Raw genomic sequence first — 22950 nt, 5'->3', positions numbered from 1 at the left:
CATTCCTTATCCATGAACTTACCAAAGCACCTCCTCCCGTTATCAGACAGCACAAAACCTGTGGGACAGATGCACTGGAAAGCTCCTGGGGTGTTTGTGCAGGACCCAAAGAGGCAGATGTTGGGATCCTCGTTACACTCATCAATATCTGAAAAGCAATGGAAAAACCTTCACCATAATCTCACTTGCTGTGAACTCCTTGGTTAAGGAAGATTGTTTATTGATTGACTGATTGATTGATGGAACTGAAGCAGCTTCCAATAAAGTACCCAAGAAATAAAGTTGCCTGTAGGTTTCAGTAACTCCTTCAAACTCGAGTTTCTCACTGGCATGCACCTTCTTTTCTAAATGCCATTCTCTGTTCTTCATTATACTCAAAATATAAACATTAAATAAATGCTTTCAGAATATATTTCCCATAAGAAAAATGTTTTTCTGTAAGCATAAAAATCCAGAGATTATTTTTTTATATATATATGTTGGGGATTCTTTTTAATTAAAGGTGCATTTTTTTCATGCTTCCTGTCAAGATTCTGGGCCTGAGACTATAGCTAGTTATTAGCAGAGTGATACCTTTAATTTTACAAATAATTATCAAAGCATAAGCCAAAGTATTACTATTTAGTGTAAATGTCAAGTGGCTGTAAAATTGTGCAGCTCAAACAACATCAGGTGTACATCTCCATCTATACAGAAAACAGACAAAGCTGGAAAATAATACATTAGGAGACCTTTAATTTTCATATCTATTATTCAAAACAACGTTTTAACTTATCCTATTCCGCATCTGCATATATTAAAAGAATATATAAGCCACCTTGCTATGATAATCCTTAAAGCTAATTACAATCTGATAAATTATTAGGTGTATTTTAATAATCTTCAAAGTACAACGCTTTTTGAGTCTTTCCATAAGGAATACTGGAAGAACCATAACAGAAGCCTGTGGCTATATAAGCATTCTACAATAAAAGCCACACTGAGCTTAACCAAACTATAGGCAGGAACAAGGCTCTCTCCATGAAAATTAGCTTCATGGATGTTGAATACCCAGATTTGTAGTGCCATTTTTGCCCATATTCACTGACTTTTAGAAAACCACCCTGTTTTCAGAAGGTAAGAAAACAATGGAAGTACAATCTTTATTATTTGGAAAATATAAGTGGATTGATGGAAGAAATCAGGTGGGAGTAGATTCTAAACTATTACCTTGAGTTCCATTTTCAGGGACTGCTATTAGGTACATGGACAAACCACTGAACCACAATCTGGATTTGACTGAACTCTTCAGTAGCTTCCCACAGACAGGCTCTTTCTGTGTGAAGCATTCTAAGTCAGCTTATTTCAGAGAAAATGGTAAATAATTTCCCAACTGCTGTGACAGCTGTTAATATACAAAGCTCAGCAATTCAGCTGCATGGGACAGGAAAATTGCTCTTCTGAAGTGCTCATTATTACTGCAATGAATGGTTTAGTGCTAAGAATCTTTCTGTGGCCATGATGGAGAGGTGACTAGCCAGACTGTGGGAGCAAATAAGTCCTTTCACCTTTAATCCTAAAAAATGGAAGGGATATATCACATGGGTACGTGAAAGATAAGAATTTTTCTGTGGCCCCAGTTGTTCGGGTTTCTCCTGCATACAATCACCCTGAGCTCACAAAGCAATCAGCTACTGCCAACCCTCACATCACACACAGAAGTAATGGATTCTCATAAAGCTGTTTGCATACAACATCAATAGAGAGTAATGGGGAACATCTGCTGCAAGGGCTGTCAAAATATTAATCTAAATTTTAGTGCAATCACGTGCGATAATCTGGGCATTTCCTAGGAGCTCTAGCTTCAGATTTTCTGGACACGTGGCAGGATGACAAAAGAATGCAAGCAAGTCCATTTCATTCAGTTTGGGCAAAAATCTGTCTGGAAGTCACTGATGCTCTCAAAAGCATAGATTCTGAGAAGGTACTAAAGTGGCCATAAACAGTAACATTCCTTGAAAACCAAAAGCTTTCATTATTTTATATTCAAGGCTTTAGAACTGTAGGTGATTTGAATCCACCTCAAACATAACTGCTAATATGGAGTCAGCAGCTGCCAAAAGAAATCATGAAGTTGGCAGGCAAACTGAATAGTGGTGGCGTGATACAAGTGGCTGAGAGAACTTTGGAACTTAGTAAAATAAATCCTGATATTCAAGACAAAAAGTTCAAAATGGTTCCTGTTCCTGCAGCCACACGGATTAGGTGGCAGTAAATCAAATCTTAAATGCCCAATAAATTCACAGTACCCCACGCTTTGCTCTGTTGGAAAAGGGAGTTGTAACTTGGATTTATTTCTTGTTCTCTGCCACAGCAAATCTTAGTTCAGTGTGTGACATTCAGCTCCTGAATGGCATTCAAGGCTTTAAGTGAGCCCTCTATGAATGAACTAGAACATAAAGATTGATGAGAAGTCTGCTGTATCATCCTTCTCCTCCTGCATCTCAGCACTTGAGAGGCATTATACAAAACAGTTGTTAGAAAAAACTGATTTAACTGATTGCTCCTATAAGTGTCGTAATTTTATCAAAATTTTTGAACTTCGTTTCCCTCTGAAACCAAATACTTAGTTCATGCACTGATTACCAATAATTATCTTCTATAAAAAATTATATAAATACAGTTAGCACATCTGTTTTATGAACTGCATTTTTTCAAAAGTGGCTGAAAAATAAAAAATACTTATTTTTTTAAAAGTATTTTTGCTTGCATTAATGAAGAAATTATTGTTCAAAACAGAGTACTATACAGTACAAAATATTCTTCTGCCTTCCTTTTCAAAACCTCTTCCTGAAGACTCTTCATACCTGTTCCCTGTCACCTTGATTTTAAGTCAGGAAACATCCACAACCATTAGAGTGTACAACTGCTTTCCACCCAATTAGAACCACATAAAAATTCTTAAACTGTTCAGGAGTAACAGTTAACAACTTGCCTTACCAATACAACTTTCACTTTTTACTTCGTATCCTGGTGGACAGATGCACCTGAATGATCCTTCCAAATTTTGGCAGGTACCAGGAAAGCACGAACCAGGCAGTGCCACACACTCGTTGGTATCTTTGGGCAGAGGAGGAAATCAAGAAAGTTTTAGAATCTTGTAATTCTTATGGTAACAAAGCATGAAAAAGACTGAAGGATTCTGTACTAATTTTCTAAGGCAATTAATTGCTTGAAGACCAACAACTACTCCAAAAAAAGCCTATTACTTTTACCGTGTTTTCATTTAAATCACTATCATTGTCTTTTGATACTTAGATAGACTGTGTTGCTTCCCTCTACATGGGAGCTATTCGTTTATTTCAGCTCATCAGTACTTGAACATCATGTGGTTTCATACATACCAACACAATTCTTGCCATCCAGAGTAAGCTCATATCCTTCATTACACAAACATTTGAAAGAACCAATTTCATTGAAACACCGTCCATTTCTGCACACCTGACCAAAGAAGGAACTGCACTCATCAATATCTGATTAAAAAAAAATAAATTAAAAAATATCAAAATTTAACCCAAGAAGTGAGAGTTGAGTCCCAGTATATTACATACAGTTATGTTACACACACACTCAAGTTTCAATACTTGGTGTTTCTGTGGAAAAGTACGTTTTGTAGCAAGAAAAAATCAGCTGACAGCTGGTGGAAAGTAACTCTCACTTGAGCATAGGGTGCACATTTTAATTAAACCACACTTTTTTAATAGGATATTACAATTTCCAGGTTTATAGCATTACCTCAGTTACTGCATCTGGAGATATTCAATGACTGGTAAGGGAGTGGTAAGGACCAAGTCTACCAAGAGAGGAGGAAATGTTACATGGGGTGTTCTGGATTTTATCTGGATCCATATGCACTTGAGTTTCCGCCTAAAAGCCTGTCCCTGCCAAACTCAAGTTTTGGACTATGTAATTTGCTTTCCACAGGATCATTTTCTCCTTTGTATCAGTTCTGAAAATGATATTTTAAAATGCTTGTTATTTTGTGTGGTTACTTCAGTAATGCAGACTTAAAGGAACACTGCATAAGGAAAAACATGGATGAGGAAGAATAATTGAAAAGGATATTGGATAAGCATCATCCTATACGAAAAACTTGTACTTTGCAGCACATTCTTGTTCCTTTAATTTTTTTCTTTCCTGGGCAAGAGGGGGATTTAAAATGCTTTTTAAAAGATGTATCAGTTCTCTTCTGAAGCCAAAGGAACAATTAGACTTTGCTGAGTCTTTCTTCTGTGTGTGAAGCCTCCCTCTTTTCTTTGCTTATGCTCTGCACAAGGGAGATCTCAAGGTTTATGAGCAAGTATTTCTCAGCCCAGGATGGTGTCGACTGCTTTATCACAAGAACCCAGGAATTAAAGTAGTCCAAACTCATCAGATATTCTGGTGCGCTGTGCTTTAGGGAATGTGAAATAGCAATGCCTGTGTCAGCTCTGTGTAACTTTGCTCCTTTTTAGGAGAGCAGATCTGGCAGGTTACAGATCAGCTGTCCTGGCTTTCTTACGCTGGTCTGCCTCTTTCTCACCCTGTGCAAGAGTCACGCAGAATGGTGAAATAAAGGAATTATTTATATTATATATAAACATAAATTTATATTATATTATAAAGGAGGCAGCACTGGTGGTGGGATAGAACAAGTGGTGCCTAGGGAATGTGCCTGTAGCCAAAGATGTGCTGTAAATACCAAGGAAGTCTACAAGAGTTGAGAGATGCATTAAAACCTAAGTGAACTGAAAGTTGCCCCAGTAGTCCAGATATTTAGGATTATATTGTATTACCTCAACTGGCTGTAATTAAAAAACACTTTGAATTAGTTTAAAGCATGACTGAAAGGATTAACCTCTAGGGCTGGAAACAGCAGAAGCTACTGCACTCAATTAACTTTCTTCACACTCTGACATCTCTTCTGTTTAACTACACACTGTCCTCCTTGGCACGCTAACCCAGCAGCAAAGAAAACAAACGCCTGGATTAGGTCTCTTACCCACACAATCATTATTACGAGTTAATTCAAATCCTGGATAACACAGGCAGTTGTATGATCCAACTGTGTTCTTGCAGGTTCCATTTCCACATGGATACTGTTCACACTCATCAACATCTGCAAGGAGAGACAAACTGCACATGGGAACTGGTTTTCTCAGGTATGGGCTAATGTGTTGTCTGTGCATAATATCCTAAAATATGGTCCCTTGTTTCATCTGTCACATTTTGTGTTTATGCTACAGATTTTTACAGCTTCCCAGTACACAGAGGAAAACACATGATGTAATTTTGTGTGTATTTTAAAATAAAATGTACTGTTACATGTAAAAATAAATATATATGTGCAGTTCTCTGAAGGCATTCCATTTTTTTGTTTTCCATACTAACATTTCTTAATTTCTTTAACATATACAAGTGATCAGGAGTGATTACAAAGGATTAAACATCACAGCCCTGAAATGATGAATTGTTATGTACATATTTTACCTCAGAGCCCATGAAAAGCTCTTGAAAATGCAATTCAATTTATGTAAGTAAGTGGATAATGTCAATATCACATACAGAATTGCAAACACTGCTCACAAACTTTTGCAAACATCCATTTTTAAAAGGGACTAAAGTTCTCCTGCTGTGTGCCACAGCAATTTCTGGAGTTTCATAGGGATCTGGAAGGTATTGAGATTTTGTCCTGCTAGTTCTTCAAAATTTTGCTTTGTCAAAACAGGTCACTTTCCCAAATATCCTCCTCTGATCGTCTGACAAATGTGATTTAGTTTAAATACAAGAAGAGTATGAATATGCGCCACAATATGAATTGGTTTTAAATATCCATTTAAAGTTGAAATGCATCACCTTTTCATTTTAAAACCCTGTAGAACTGATTACTAACTAATAGAACAAGAAGAACATTCTTATTATTTAATCTTATTTCTTGTATCATCTCTATCATGCCATAATTTTCATATGAAATTAATACAAAGTTACAGTACAGTACAGTTACAGGGGGATTCTGTTTATTAAATGACACAAACTCAACGGATTTAAATCACTGGAAAATGTGTGTTTTTAGCTTCAAGCTCTATCACTCCCTGATATATCCTATAAAATCCTCTGTCAAATAAGCCACTATCATGTATTTATGTCGAAATTTTTCTTCAGTAACGTGGAGCTATCTCAGAACACATTGCTTTGTTGTGGGTTTTTTTCTTAAACTAATATATCTCTTCCAAGGACAACTTCACAGACTTTATTCACAAAAAAAACCCCAGAAATGCCTGAAACAGTTTTTTAATGTCAATACAACCTACTGAAAAAATTAGACTCATCTTCCCTCCTGCAAAGAGCCCACAGCCAAACAAACCACACACAAGAAAGTATTTTCTCTCCATACCCATGCACATGGTCTGATCTTGAGATGCCTTGAAACCATTGTGACATATGCACTGGTAACTTCCCTGCATGTCCACACACAAACCATGACTGCAAACGTTAGGAATTTCCAGACATTCATTGCGATCTATAACAAAAACACAAAACAGATGGTGAACGTTATTGACCTCCATTATATCCTCATTTTACACAATAATGTTTTTACAATCCGTTGTTACGATTAAAACCAGATTCAAAACTATCTGTAAGTAAATCTGAATTGTAACAGAATTTAATTTTACAGGAAGTGTTTGCCTACACACTTTGAAGATAAAACTACTGTCATGACTGGGCTGATATCTAGAACATATCCTTTAAAAATATCACCCTGTCTTTACTTTTACTGAGAAATGTGGCCATAAAGCAAAATAGCAGAATGCACATAAGTAACAGAAAATAAGGGATGCTGGGAGAAACACATGCATACCGTTGGTGAGGTAAAAGCAGGAGAGGAAAGTCATCAGATTTCTTACCAATGCAGGCACCATTGGGTGACAGCTTGAAGCCAGCAGCACATTCACAGCGGTAGCTCCCAGGGCTGTTGATGCAGTCAGCATTCCTCTGGCAGAGGTTGTCCCCATTGCTGCACTCGTCAATATCTGAAACACCAAGAGTTCAGGCATCAGAAACCACTCCTGCCTCAGATTTACACTGTCTGTGCAAGAGGAAAGCTTCAGTCCTCCACAAAGCTCGAGCAGCCCGACCTCCAGCCCTGTGTGCTGGGAATGCACACCAAGAGCAAAATCAACACCACCTCACCCCTGTCACCTTGTGGATCAAAGAGGATCCCACAAATCCAACCTACCACACATCAAAGTCACTTTGCAAATCTGCAGCATCTGCCTAAAGAAATTTTTGTATTGAAAGAAAAAAATTCCTCTTTGCCTTTGAACTGAAAAAGTAAGTGGCACAGTTTGCGACTTTTTAGGTTGCACATATTAGCACAAAATCTTCAAACAAATGACAAAACTCACAGTCTTTACAACACAAAAAACTTTATTAGCTTCTATGAGTATCTCTGCCTCTAAAATTAGCAGAAGAGACACAAGTTGGAAAAAAAATCCAAGATACTTTTCTTTGAGAAGTTCTAAGAACAAGAAATAAATTTTCTCCCTAAAATAAAAAAAAAACATTGACTAGAAAACTACTACAAATTTTATTAAGTGCATGTGCATCTGTATTAAAGACAAACACTTAAACTGATTTATAACCTCAAGCCCTACAAAAGCTCACAGTCTGTCTCTTAGATTTGGAAAACCACATGAATTAAATGCTACCCTTCCCTTTAGGATAAGCTTAAGGGGGGCTCAGGAGAAAATAACCAAATTTCAAATCACCTTCACAGACCAGGAGCAGGTCATTGTAGCTGAATCCAGTGGGGCACTCACAGCGGAAACTGCCAATCTGATTGATGCAAACTCCATTGGCACAGATTCCTGGGATTTCCTTACATTCATCTATGTCTGAAAGGCAGAGAAGCTACTTTAAGTACAGTCCATCATGTCTTTACACACTGCAATGATTCTCATTTTCACTGTGTTTAAAACTGAGTTGAGACGTTCCCTTTAATCTACAGAAATTACACACGGGTTACAAAACCACATATATGTCCATTATGACAGAAAATTGCACAGGAAGTTCAGGAAGTGATCAAAGCAGAGCTATACTAAGTATTGGCCAAGATGCAAAACTTAGAAATGTGCAGAGAAGTCCCAGAGTATTTTTGAAGGCGAAATTTTATCTTACCAATTAAAACTCAAAATCGTGAACCAGGATGCCACGAGAGCAAAATAACATAACAAAATGCAGAAATTAAAAACAACACAAACAAATATTTTACATAAAAGTTAGTCTCAATTTATTTCACCACTGCACCTCCAAAATGAAACTTAACAATTTTAGTATATGAAATGTTTACTTTGGTTAACATTATGCAGGCGCAAAAACATCATGCAAAACAATTTTTGGTTAAAATAAGACTAGTGAAACTTACCAACAGCTTTTCCAGTATGGATGTCAAAAGTGAAGCCAGGAATATTCCCACACAGGCTCTTGAAATCAACTGGAGCAAAATAGAGAGCAAGGCATTTTCAGGGAATGCATAAATCTCTCAAGAATTACTTGCAATCTTCTCAGCTACTCAAGAGTTATTTTAAGCCAAATCTATTCAGGAGAGCAACTGGCTCTTCCAAAGCTTGCATTGAAAATTCAGACTGCCAAAACATGCGAATTGAAATTGTAATTCATACTTTCCTCAAATCTTTGCAGATTTTGGCACATGGTTTAATGTCTGATTTAAGAATGCAGCCATTCAGTTAGGTTTCGTTGGTTTTTCTTAAAATAGAACTCCTAAAGGTTTACTCCTGCTTTCTAAGCATCTGTAGTGAGAATCTATAGCAGCACTTTCAAATACAAGAAATAAATATAATTTTCAAGTACATAGGCTTCTTTCACAATACAGTCCATTTTATTTTCTATGGAATTACTGCAGATTAGTTCCATTGAACTGTTCAGCAGAATGGAGACCGTGCTTGAAAAAGAGATGCTCCAAAAACCCCACATTTTTTAATATGCTCCTTCTAAATCCTCTTTTTGCACCTGGAGAATGGGAAATGCTTGGTGTGAGGTGCAAAGTAAATTAACACACAGTTTTCGAGGAAAGGTGTTTGAAATTGAGTCAGTTTGCATACAGAGAAAAATTTCTAGCATGGATTCTATTAATGATTGCAGATGATGTTTTACTGCCAGAACAGTGCTCTCCAGACAACATGTTACTACACATTAAGTAATAATTTTTTATCTAGGAAGAAATACAAAAAATGACAGGCCTGCAACTACAAGCATTTCAAAATTGCATAATACTACCAGAGGAATTTGTACCTGTTTGAGGGAAATGAAGCAATTCCACTGTGAAGACACTACCAGTTTGAATGAACAGTTTGCAAACACTAACCATGCAGCTTCTATTCAGCACCTTTTTATATCATACCAGCATTCAAATTATCCAGAAAAAGTATGTTTCAATATTCAGCTCCCAAACTACTGCCAGGGAAGCATTTCAAGGTATGTGGCAGGTTATTTGTACATTCAGGGCATTAGGTTTAAGTGAAATATGTTTCAAAAAAGTGAGTAAAATTTACAAAAACATCAGATTGACATGAAATTCAAAGGGTTTCTGGAAGTTTTAATATCTGCAGTCTTCCATGAGTGCTGGGCTCATTGTTGGTGTTGCTGGAGACCTACAGGAAATCTCTTTACCCAACAGAAGGAAGAGTACAGAGCCAACCTTTGATGTGTCTCTAAACCTGAAATGCTGACAAATTATTCTAGCATCAGAAAATGAAAAACAAAGAGCTCCTTCTGTATTCCTGCAAGTAATGCTCTTTAATCTGGAGCTATTTTAGTCTTTACTGGCTGTAGTTTGATTTTCTTATCATCTACATTTTAATGGTAGCTCATCAGCAGCTCATGTTTCTGAGAAGTTTAACTACCATTATAAATGGAATAACTCTTGCCTCCTTTACACCAAACATCCTCATTTTTAGCAAATTTAGTTAAGCACTGCTCAGAATGATATTTGGCAATTTTTTTTTCCTGCATTCAGACATACTTAGTCATTTTTCTAAGCCAAGCAGGATCCAGCGTATCTGAACATCAGCATTTTCTCCTTTCTTCTGTCCTACTCTTTAATGGCTTCTTAAAACTCACCCAGGTTATTCTTGCAGTACAGGGTACAGGGCTACAGAGAGGTCTACCACAGTGCTTTACCACCCAGCAATTTACTGCTCTTTCATAGATATATCTTTAATATATGTTATTGTAATTATTTAATAGACTAACATATTTTACATACTGCTTATAATTAGGATCTGAGGCTCAGCAATGTAGTTCTTTTCTGAAAGGAGATTTATGCCATTTATTGCTGTCCGTAAGCCTGTAAGTGAATGTATCAGACAAAAACAGAGCCCTGTGCTCACTACCCTGTCCTAGTGGTGTCCCATGATAAAACACATCAGGTCTGGGAGGATGAGGAAGAGGCTCCAAGGGTTGCAGGATCTCTTTTGTTCTATTATGCTAACCCAAGTTTCATGAATTTCACTGAATTCACTTTTTCACACTTTTTTCCTCAGTTTTTACTGTGTAGAGAAAGAGTATATAATTAGGTAAGGATTGTATGAAAATGCCTTTATACCAAGTGCCAAAATATCCACACAAAAACATGCCAGAGATTTACCTTCTGGAAGCTTGGCTTTGCATCAGTGACTTTAAAAAGATTTCAGAATCCCATATACTTACAACTATACTATTTTTTAGGACAAAAAGATCTGTCATATAACAGGGAAAGAATTGAGATCAGGCACTCCTGAAATTACCAAATCATGAAAGAGTTCTACACATTCTTCATTACCTCTTAACAGTGAAGCAGCTTTCTACACTTCTTCAGGTAAAAAAACCAAACAAAAAAGGACTATTATTTCTGATTAAAGTCTGTATGCTACTAGTTATGATCTATATTATGTGTAAAACCAAACAAAATAGTCTTTACTACTTACAGTCATCCAACAGAGACGGACTGCTAAGCATAAACAGAGAAAAAAAAAGAAAGAGCTCTGTTCACCAAGGGAAAATAAAAGGCAGGAGGAATGCATGGGGATGTGAAGTTCACTTACAATCCTCACCAGGGCAGAATAATGCTCCTAATGAGCCACTGGGCTCAGTCTGGTGACATGGTCAGTGTACCCCAACCCCTGCCTGTGATGTGCAGCCCTCACCCAGATTGCAAAACAACTGATTATAGAACATAAGTGCAGCTGTTCAACCATTTCCACGTGGAAGTTGTGTTTGATCCCTCACACAATCCCTTTTCATGGTGAAAAAGGTTCAACAATGCCTACAAAAACAGCAAAGTCATTTAGAAAAGCTAACAAAGCAATATGGAAATACTTCAGGAAATATTTAAACCCCATAACTGCTTGCACAATACCAAGCAATTTTGGTTTCAACAAATCATTAAAAGCTGCAGAAGTTTCTGAGAATTTGAGTGTCACCAATCTGAAAGGAGAATTCTTTCTTCTACCCAAGGACATTAATTGCATGAATCCCTGCTAGAAGTTTGCTGTACTTTTCTCATCATGTTGTCATCATGATGACAATTTTATGACATTTAGATAAATGACTACGGGAAAGAATTTCATGAGCTCTGTGTGGTGGCAAACATGTATTTCCTCTCTCAAGCTTATTTCTATTTCCCATTCCTGACTGCTAGATGCATTCCTTCATTCTCCCTCCTATTTAAGAAGGAAAAGAGAGTGTTTGCTTTTCAGTCCAGTTTTCCTCTTCTTTACTGTGAGGGAAAATCTTCCTTAAATTATCTGTTGTTTCCCTCACATCACCAGGATAAACCACTTGGAATAGAAGTAATACATTCTACACACTAAAATCACAAATGATTTAAAAATCACAGCACTGGACGCGTAGATTTAGTGATAGTAAACCAGTAAACTGGGGGCAAGTACATTAAACAATAAACTGGGTTTGTAAAAACAGGCACATGAGTTTTTTACTTTCATCTAAGCATCTTTGTTCTTTTTTTCAAATGTAAAGAATCTTGCAATGAATGTCAGGTTTCCCTCCAAGCTGGTGATTCTCCCACCAATGACTTTTCTGAACTGAGCTTTCAGGGGTGTTTTATTCCAGGAAACCAATTCCATAAAGACTGAAAATGAACTCTCCTTTATTATTTTCATCTGCATTTACAGAAGAGATTTTTTTACTTCCCATTGCAATGCCCTATTAATTGAGCATTTTTCAAGTTCAGTCACCTTCAGCGGAGGAAATGTAAAAGCAACTAAGCAGATCATGGATCAAATGTGAGACACAGCTGGAAAGTTGAGAAAGGCTTCCTGCACCCAGCATGAAACCCATTCTTGATGTTCTGACAGATTAGGACTACCAGGATAAATGTGTCTCCACTATCAAGAACCAACTTACACTCTCCTAAATTAATTATCCTGGCAGACAGGCTAAACAGGAGGTATCTCTGGTCAGCCAGTATCTTCAACACCAGTATTACTACTCAGTAAAAGTTCTTTTGGGGTGAAATGTTAAATTTAGCTATTAGGTCAAAGCAGCAGATAAGCAATGAAAATAACAAAATGAGGTGACCAGAGAGGGCTTTACCTGTTCCTGGAGTTGGACATGGCTCACAAGGTTTGTTCCAGGCTTTTCCAATATTGTATGTGCAGCAGCACATCCTTTTGGTCACATTGAAGGGCAGTTCATTCTCACAGGAGGTTCCATTATAGCTTCTATAGCAAAAGCTTTTTCTCATGTCTGGATGTGAGAAAAGAAGCACTTATGAAGTAACCCACATCATGATAATTATGGCATTAAGTAAACATCAACCCCCTACCAAACCAAACAATGATTCATTAACTCTTTTTTCTAAATGCAACATAAACACAGGCATTTAAAAATAATTTAAAAATAATTTAAGGATTGATGTAATCCACAGTCTTTGTTTTAGACTTATGTGACATATTTTCTATTTTTGTTTAAAGACATAACGGGGGAAAAGGCAATTTCTTTCTCCCTTATAAATCACAAACACAGTGTAGATATTTGTGAGATCCGTTTTTATGGTAAACCCGACCATTTGGAAAGGATCAGCTAAAACAAAGCAGTGAACAGTGAGGCGGTTTGGGAGTAGGAGCCTTTGAATGCTGCATGCCAATCACAGGGATCTGTTTCCTGACAACACGACACCAACTGGGAGCTAAAAATATTCAAAATAAACACAGAGCACAGGGTCTGGCCCTCCAACAGTCTGATATCCTTGCAGTTCTTGTAAAGATGACATTTCACATACCCATGCAGTTGTGTCCTCCGTTCACCTGCATATATTCAGGTGGGCAAATGCAGGTGTAGTTCCCCAAGGTGTTGTAGCAGGTTCCAGGACCACAGACACCAGGGTGTGCAACACATTCATCAATATCTAGAGACCAAGGAAAAAACATTGCAGTTGGTGAGGGAGAAGAGGTCCAACTCCAAGCAAATGTTTCTGAGAAACGCAACCATAGTAAACCACGTTAAGATAACAAAAATGCTTCATTTAAAGAATAGTTTGGAAAATACAGCTCTGATTTTAACCTCTAAGTTTAGCCTTAGTTCTCTTGAGTGCAGGACAACACACTAAATAACTAAAAGTTCTTGAACTTGCCACTGAAAAAGAAGCAAATCAACTTCACAAAAGATACTCAACACCTTCTCACAGCAGTGTTAATCACTTTTTAGTTTTTGGGTCAATTTACAATTTTGGTTGCAACTGTTATGAAAAAATCTCAAACAAAGAAGGAAAACCAGCATGAACTTTACTTCATATTGAGTAAATTAAACTGCTAGTCTCACACCCAAAATGCAGGGAGCATCATAGAACTTGCAGGGGATACAAGGTGTTGAAGTGAGAAGCCAGAAATCATCAATAACCCCTTAGTTTACTGAATACACATGGCTGAGATCTAATATCTAAAATAAACATTAATATATCCAACTTTTCCACTTCAAGCTTTGTGCTAATCGTATCACTGGTGCCAAAGACAATAATTTTAGGGAAGACTCTAGGAAACGGTGGGGTGTACCATGCCCACTTATGGATTTAAGGCTAAAAATTAGTGGTTTTCATAATAACAGCACTCTGACAGAGGAAGAGGTTCAAAGGACTCAACCTTCACAGATTCTTGTTTCTTCACTGAGGTAGTAACCTCTTGGGCATTCACACTGAAAGCTGCCAAAAGTGTTGATGCAATTTCCACCTTGGCAGAGACCTGGCAGCTCCTGACATTCATCAATGTCTGAAAACAGAAGAAAAAAATAAAACTCACAGTATTTTCATTCCAGAACGAAAAGAAAGAAGAGAATTCAACTACTACCCTGAAATTTTGCCAAGTAGTAGCTTTGAACTGTCATGTGTGGTTTTTTTGCGGGTTTTTTGCTTCTAAATTGCTCTCCAGGAATGCATGGATAAGATGCTCATTCTCTTCCATTCCAGCAGCCCTTAAGGAGCAGTTTCAGCTTGTTAAGCCAAATGTTCCATTGCTGTTTACAGGAATTTGGCATCTAATTCCTCACTTCTGCCCATTTATTGGAACCAGACTGCTTTGTCTGATGAGTATTTCCTGACATTTGCACCTTCTGCTGATGAGCTGTAATTTTCATAAATGATTTATCCTTCAGGGCCCAATTTTGAAATCGAGTTAAAGTAAGGAGGCACATAAAAGGTAGGCACTAGATTGTTTTCCCACTGAAATGGTGCTGGACTCCTTCAATGTTCTTTTGCTGTGTGCCTTTTCTTGTTGTTTCCCAATTCACATTAACAGTGGTTTTTGATTTGCACTAAATATAATAATTTTTGAAAAATGCAGTTGCTCTTCAAAGATTACTCCTTTATTATTACTATTATCAATCATCACAGTTATTTATAAGAAACTCACCTTCTAAAATAATAGTGATGGGATTTGGTCTGAATCCTTCTCCCCCTGGACAGAGAGTATTGTATTCAGCTGAAGTAAAGTATAACAAGAGACAACATGTCAAAAAGAAAATTATGACAACAGAATCATAAAATGTCATTTGTGTTTTTAATGGCTGTTCTTCTTTAGTCATTTGGTTTCTATTTTTTTGACCTATTCCCAGTAAATAAAGCAAGTGCATTAGATTAATAGAATGTAAAGATTAGGAGTTCTGCTTTCTTTTATAGCTATAACCTCCAATACTCTTAAGACAGGAACAATATTTTTCCATACTGTGTCCTTACAGAGGCACATATTTTCTGTTTTGATTAGTTCTGTAATATGAAATGGCAGTATGCCACTGATAAAGATAAGTGCTAAACTTGGAATTCCTACTATTATGAGGCTGTAAAGAGCAACATACTTGACATTGTGTTGCATTATTCATTAAAGTCCTTAAAGCTCTACAAACCTGATAACTATCATTGGGTAACAGCTTTGAAAGTACTCAAGAGCGACTTAGACATAAATATACAACCCTTATCAACTCTCTTCTCTGGAGAATAATGAAACCCTCCAAACTGAAGCCATGATGTGAGTTCTAAGCATCATTAATTTATTTCCCTACCAACGTGGAGATGCTAAGCAAAAAATGCCCAGCAGGTGTATGCACTCTATTCCATTCTTATCTGCAAATATGTTAATGGTTTTTTTTCTTTTAAATAGAAGAAAAGTAAGAGCAAAATAAAATGCCCCAAACTACCTAAAGTATCACATGGTCTGGTGGGAAGTGCCTTCTAAAGGAGCACTGATTTATTAGTGTGAGAGCAGGCACCAAGTCAGTGACAGAAGACTAAAGGTCAGGTCTGTGATGCTCAGGTCCACACCTCTGCACCCCTGTCCCTCTGACAGTGGCAGGGGAATCTGTCTCAAACGACCAATGTACAGCAACACAGAAAAAGACTGTAAATTCTTTCTCCACCCCTTCTAAATTAAGGCAGCACTAGGAGAACATGAGAACATTTCCTTACTGCTGTTGACAGGGGGACAGGTCTCACAGGGGTTCCCCCAAGCCTTTCCCAGTGAGCAGCAGCATGAGGAGCGAGTGACTCCAACCCCAATCTCGGTGTTGCAGGACAGGCCCCCGTCCCCTCTTGGTCCAAACTTCAGGTAGCAGCTGCCCACACGGTTATCTGTGTGAAAAATACACGAGGTTACACTGCACACCATGATCCAGGCAAAGAACAGCAGGCGTTCACCTGTAATTTCACACCTAGGAGGAGGAATTCAGGCAACTTTATGCTCTTGAAATCAGTGGCACTTCAAGAACATTGATAGTTATTGATGTCGAGAGAGACAACACTAAAAAACCATACGACAGGATACGCACAATTATGGAATAGTTATTTTTCTACCTTCTTTGCCTAAAAGCAATGATTTCTAAAGTGATACTTCAGGAAGCTTTTACTTACCCACACAACCCACTCCAGTAGGATTCAGCTGGAAGTCTGGAGGACAATTACACTCATATCTTCCAGGAGTGTTTACACAAAGACCATTAACACAATTAATGGGATCAGCACATTCATCAACATCTAAAATAGGAAATCCACATTCATAAATCTGCTCATTGGACAGAAAAGGATAATTTTACTTTCTAAGACAACAAAGCAAGGAAGTTTCAAATGCAAGTGAATTTTAGCTGAAACTGAAGGAAAGTGTCATGACTAATTCACCAAATGATTACAAATAAACTTTGTTCATCTGCATATTTAAGAAGCCACTCTTTTTGCTGATGTATTTCTTTAAAGCAGTGATTTACCTGTGCAATTTCCCCCAGTTCGATCCAGTTCATAGCCATCATCACAGATACAACGGAACATTCCCGGGAGATTGTTGCAGGTGCCAAACACACAAATATTCTGGAAGGAGCACTCATCGGTGTCTGAAGGAATATTTTAAAACCAGAAAATTGCATAGCATTACCACATTATTGTTGTCATTATTGCTGCTGCTGTTATTATGTGTCATTCCACTATAAAAGCAAACGGAGCTACACGCAAAATATTTTTAAAACTAACATTTTTGAGTTTGTGTAGAATACTACACAAAATTTGTATTTGTGAATTTGTATTTGTAAAGAAAGTGTAATAAGAAGAAAGAGAGTGTGTAGGCATCAATAGTCATATCTCCTTGGAGGAAGAATACAGGAAAACAGGAATGTAGGAAGTAAGAATTATCTATGATTTTCTCAAGCCCACACTGAAATAGCTGTGTAGTAACTACACACAGATGAGCTAAAATGCATCCAAAGGACTGCCTGCACGCTCATCTAAATTGAAGATGAAATCAAGTTGAAAGACACTGACAGAAAATTGGATGATTCTGTCAGCTGCAGTGTAGAAAGGAGCTGAACACTGACACCACAGACTGCAAAGCTATGGCTTTAGGCACAAACTGTAAAAGACTTCTGAGTTGAAAGTAAGTAGGATAAGAGTGGAAAAAAAACCCCTCCATGTACTTTCAGACAGCAAGACTTTTTAAGTTGCCAGAATAAAGCAGCTGTGGAAAAGGCAAATGCAATTCTAGCACGTATTAGTGAATTATTTTTAGCACAGACAGGGAAGGGGAAAGCATTAATATCATTTTACAAAGCACAGCCAAATCTTAATTTGAAATTCTGAGTACAGTGCTCTGTTGATGAACTAATTTTGCACAAGATGTACAAAAGGGGTATTAAAATTATTACAGTAATAAAATATCTACTTTTAACCTGGCTGAATTACCTCAGCCAGAGGTTGAGAGGTGATAAAATGCCTCTTTATAGTAACACATGAGAAAGGTTAACTTCTGAAGGCATGTTCAGAGACACATTTTTTAGAGAAAATGAATGCTTAATATCCAAAAGTCCTGAGTCAATTTCATGTGGAAAATAAAATTTCTAAATATCCGGGAATATGGCCATGGAATGACCTCCAAATTAGGTCATTGAGAAGCTAATGTACTGACATATCAAGGGACTTCTGAACAAATTAATAATTTGTATTACAAGTATTTAATTGAATCAAGACTGAATTTGCCCCTTGATTGTAGAAATCAACCAAGGACACTCCTTACCACAGGACAAATTAATATATCAATTTCAAAATGAGAGAAATAAAAGCCAACTTCTTTCGGGAATTCAGCACCCATATTTTACATATTGGAGATATTTTACATCTCCAACAGCACAATCTAATCAATGGAATGCTTTCAGATCTCTGCTGTAATCACAGTAAAATATCAAGCATTTCTTCAAAATCCTTCAATTGCTGGACCCAAATCCTCCAACACAGACACAAAAATTAGAATTATATTGTTTTTCAAAACAGTGGTTGGCTGCAACAGATTGGATCAATATTAGGGGATTTTTATTAGACCACTGGCACCCCTGTGATATGACTGAGGTGCACCAAGAAATTTAGTAAAGATGATTGTCTATACTTGATAATGTTTAACAAATCTGACTATGCAGGGGCACAGGTAAATACTCAGAAGTATCTGAATTAATGTGAAGTCTGATTCATACATGTACATCTGAGTGTTAGAACATGCCACACTCTGGAGTGCATCTTAGAGATTAAATTTTGAAACTTGTTTCTCGTATCTCTCCAATAATTTTAATGTCCAAAGATGTTATGTGGTTTCCACCATTAAATATGAAATAAATTAGAAGCTCTGGGGCATCAGCTAAAAAGTTTTCATCAAATATACAGTAATATTAAACAACAACAACAGCAAAAGCTGTAAGAACAGAATACGGACTAGAAGCTGAACTGGACTAGAAAGGTAACACAGGATTTTCCACACACTATCCAATAGTGTCAAAAAGGAATTCTAAAAAAAATTTCACAAAATTGCTGAGGCAAAACTCTACTCTGGGATTTATGGATGAAGGCCAGGAAAATATCATAAAAAAGATGAAAGCAACCTTCCAACATAATTCACACTGAAGAAATTCCTTGTATGTGAAACATGTGGTGCTTTCTCTGCTTCCAGGATGAGGTCTTGTTGCTAGTTCCTTGCTTTAGAGCAGCCAACCCCAACGCAGAGAACAAAGCTGAGGCAGCAGCAGCAGCTCACCTTGGCAGGACTTGCTGTCAGAGGCAGGAGTGAACCCCATCTCACACTCACAGCGAAAGGCACCAGGGGCATTCAGGCACTGCCCGTTTTCACACAGGTTGACATTCTCTGCACACTCATCAACATCTGTGGAAGACAGGGAAACCTCTCTGAAACTACAGGTTTCACCAGCAAAAAATGCATGTAAATATATCCTGATGGTCAAAATAATACCGCTGTTCAGCACTGAAGTTATAAAACAGACATTTTTATACCCTGAAGTAAATTGAAAGAATGCAGAAAAGCAAACACAGTTCCCAAATTTATTCCCTTCACCTTGCCACAACTCCTTTCTCTTTGTTTTTCATTAACAGATGATATTATTTTTAATAATGCAAGCTTTTAAGATTCAGTACTACTAATCTTGACAAATACGTTAAATACCTTGCTTATAAAGTCAGAACTGTGCCTATTGATATACACTGCTATGCTATTTTGACAGAAAAAATGTTCAAAAGGCAAATTTTGCTAAATCATACATAGAAAATTATTATCAAAACCATTTTAGACAATATTCTTTGAGGGTGAGGAACATTACAAATACTGCTTGAACACCAGGAATTCTTTTAGTATGCCCCAAAAGAGCTAAAAAGAAAGAGAATGGCAAGGGTGGGTATGACCATTGCAGTCATCATAAGAAGTGATAATTTTGTCAGGTATGCTTATGATTATTAAAAAAAAAAAGTATATGCTTTCTTCATTTTATTAGTCCGCAATTAGTATTACATCTGATCTTTAGAGAAACACAGAAGCTCAATATACAGATAGAACTTTGTGCTTATAAACTAAAAACCTGAAATACAAAAACCAAGTCATATTTGAAGGTCTTTATTCTCAAATAAAAAACTCTAGACTACTAAGCAGAAAACCTTGTTTCTAAGCTGTAATTTAATTTTTATTTGTAATTAGCCAGTTAGCCAATAATGAATACATTCACAGTAGTTTTCTAGGTATTAGGATGCGTTTCTTCAGACCTTTAAATATGCTGACCAAATACAGGATGTGTTAAAAGTCGAGACCAGAGATAATGTTGCATCTTCACTCTGTAAGTGATAAAGAGCAGAGTAGCCCACGACATAGTAATTAATATTTAATGTAAAATCTTTATACTTGATATAATATGTGTCAGTTTATTTTGAGTCAGTTGCTGTGTGAATAACAATGTCCATCGTCACCAACAAATCTGAACACAGAGATCACAGGCAATGTCTTTTAACAGGAACTTGTTTTTCTTTTTAAAAAGTCCAATGTTAATGATCACATCCTGTTCTACTAATAGAGTGGTGGGAAAATAGATGGTGCCAGAGAGAGGAACTGTAATAGAGCTGGCATTTGGTGCTCTTGACTAGAGGCACTGCTGCAAGCAGGACACGCATGTTCACAGTAACTGGCATGAAGATGAGGATGAGGAAGAAGCAGTAGACAGGAACTTCCCCCAAAAAACAAACCCAGTGAGTCTAACTGGGGCACACAAATCAAAAGAACAAATCAGGTGCCTCTGACACCATTTCATATGCAGACAGGAAGCATCTTGATCCTTAATTAGATTTCCACATTTATTGTATTGCGCTGTGGGCTTAGGTGTAATTCACAAAGGTTCCACACAAAAGAACAACAACCAAGGACGAGTCAGATGTCACGAAACTCCTTACCAGAGCAGGTAAAGCCATCTCCAGTGAATCCCTCTGCACAGGCACAGTGGTAGGAGCCCGGGCTGTTCACACACTGGGCGTTGATGCTGCACCGCTGGGTCCCGTTGGAGCATTCATCAAGATCTGCACATCGGGGTCAAAAAGTGCAGCCAGCAGCACAGCAATTAGTAAATTACCTGGCAATTAACTGCCAAGATAACCAGCATCACTGCAAACATGATTTATGTCTCCACAAATGCACACATTTACTATTAGATGATACAGGGGTAATCTATAGTGACTCCATTTTAATACTTCCTTTAAATTACAACATGTGGGACTGGGCAGAATATTTCTGAGCAACAGATAGAATTCAGCTGACTCATTACTTGGATGCTAATGTCCTGTTAAAGAGCTTAAATTCAAAATTAGTTTAAAAAAAAAAAAGAAACTGAACCAAAGAAATATAGTGAGGTAAAAATCTGCCATTTAAATTAAAAGTCTCCTCAAGTAATAGAAGAGAGTGAAAACAATTCAACCCCATAAGGGTTGATGCAAGCTATTCACTTGGATGTTAATGTGTATAAAAAAAAGAAAAAAGAACAGAAGAAGAAAAAGAAAAAAAAAGAGGAAATGAGAAATCTCATAGTATGGTAGGTTTTTTTAGCACATTACATCAATAAAGCCTAATTGTTAAATGAAGCTCCTCTTCCACAGATCCCAAAATGTTCTGAAAACAAAGAGCAAGTATTACAATCTTTTACCCACCAAACTGAAACACGAAAGCAAGGGGACATACACAACTACAGCAGCCCAGTAAAGGCAGATACAGGTTTCCCACCCCTAGAGCCCCAATCTGGTTTATAGCACTGTCTATAAATCAGATATATCACAAGAAATTGACAAAAATATGTTTGAAATATCTAAATGACAGGAAACAATAAAACGAAATCTATTTAATTTCTGTTTTTTTTTTTTTTTAATTTTTCACATTCTAGTAGCAGCTGTATAGAAACTTTGTAAAATACGCAGTTAATTCAGTAAGATGTTACAGCATTAATTTTCTGAGACAGTAAAACGTTTTTTTCTTAGAAAAACAAATCTGTGAAACATAAGAATCTTTCATACCCACCTATCCACAGGCTGCAGCAGACAGAAGAATAATTCTTTTTTTTCTAAATCACACAGTCACATTATACACTTTCAAAAAAACAATAAGAGTGGAGAGAGAGAAAAAAAATCTTTATTTTCCATATATACTTACCAATACACTTAATGCCATTTCCAACCCAACCTTCTCTGCAACTGCATTTAAAACTTCCTGGCACGTTGACACACGAGGCATGCATATCACAGTTGTGAGCTCCAGCTTCACACTCATTCACATCTACAAGCACAAAACAATCAGTATTTACACCATAATATTAAAAATTCTGTTCTTTTTACATATTTCCACTTTGAGAGTTTGCAGTTCCTTAAAAAAAATGTTTAAGAACACAGAATAATTCAAGATAGGTATTTTGTATTCTGTATTAGCAAAAAGGAGTGACAATCACATTTTATTTTTGCTCTTTGTTTGTAAACATGGCAATCAGTCCACTTTCCTACAACTGCTTTTCAGCTTGAAATTAATACTCTTTTCCAGAAATATTTAATATGCTGATCTTTTTATGTCTAAAACTGGGATGAAGCCTTTGGGTGCACAGCCACCTTTCAGTTACAAAAATAATTATACACCCAGGGCTGTAGTAGTTGTAGAACAGATTCCTAAACATGAAACTGTAGGAGCAATTCTGTCAGCTTCTTTTGGATGAGCCTGGATTCTTGAGAGCATGCAAAAGAAAAGGGACTGCTTAAATATCAGAGGAACTTGTAGAGTGATTATGAGTGACTACAGAACTTTAAAAATTGTTGGCAAAGGTTGAAGGATTTTTTGTTTACTTTTGTTTTCCCTCTTGCTCTTTCCTTAGGCCATGTGGCCATTTCCTGCAGTTTGAGTTGAGATGAGTTCACCTCCCAGGAACCCGTGACAAATGAGTACTGATAAAATAATTCCAACACAACTGCAGCTTTGCCACCCCAAGCCATGTTCTGTATCACACAACCTGTGCTGATAAAATCTTTAAAATTAGTTTGTAAGGGGCCTGCAGCATTGATAATGTTGAAGGAACACTCCCTTTAAAACTCTGGCAACATGCTAG

The 22950-nt window shown here is 37.1% G+C and overlaps 1 protein-coding gene across 2 annotated transcripts in view; it reads right to left on the bottom strand.

The window, feature by feature from the left end:
- The window catches only part of FBN2 (fibrillin 2), a 150946-nt gene that overhangs the window by 17020 nt on the left and 110976 nt on the right, over nt 1-22950 (bottom strand). For both annotated transcript variants that reach the window (XM_088156922.1, XM_088156923.1), the window contains 18 exons: nt 22014-22136; nt 20771-20893; nt 19080-19205; nt 16780-16902; nt 16430-16552; nt 15989-16150; nt 14940-15008; nt 14175-14300; nt 13319-13444; nt 12631-12783; nt 8444-8512; nt 7788-7913; nt 6924-7049; nt 6413-6538; nt 5021-5137; nt 3384-3512; nt 2980-3099; nt 23-148 (listed from right to left, as the gene is read on the bottom strand). In XM_088156922.1, coding sequence (XP_088013048.1) covers nt 23-148; nt 2980-3099; nt 3384-3512; nt 5021-5137; nt 6413-6538; nt 6924-7049; nt 7788-7913; nt 8444-8512; nt 12631-12783; nt 13319-13444; nt 14175-14300; nt 14940-15008; nt 15989-16150; nt 16430-16552; nt 16780-16902; nt 19080-19205; nt 20771-20893; nt 22014-22136 — 2193 coding nt within the window. The remainder of the gene's footprint in view (nt 1-22; nt 149-2979; nt 3100-3383; nt 3513-5020; nt 5138-6412; nt 6539-6923; nt 7050-7787; nt 7914-8443; nt 8513-12630; nt 12784-13318; nt 13445-14174; nt 14301-14939; nt 15009-15988; nt 16151-16429; nt 16553-16779; nt 16903-19079; nt 19206-20770; nt 20894-22013; nt 22137-22950) is intronic.

The sequence above is a fragment of the Sturnus vulgaris genome, chromosome Z, assembly GCF_052056855.1.
Source record: "Sturnus vulgaris isolate bStuVul1 chromosome Z, bStuVul1.hap1, whole genome shotgun sequence".
Classification (NCBI taxonomy): domain Eukaryota; kingdom Metazoa; phylum Chordata; class Aves; order Passeriformes; family Sturnidae; genus Sturnus; species Sturnus vulgaris.
Note: the sequence above shows the minus strand (reverse complement) of the source record. Positions and strands in the feature narration are given on the sequence as shown.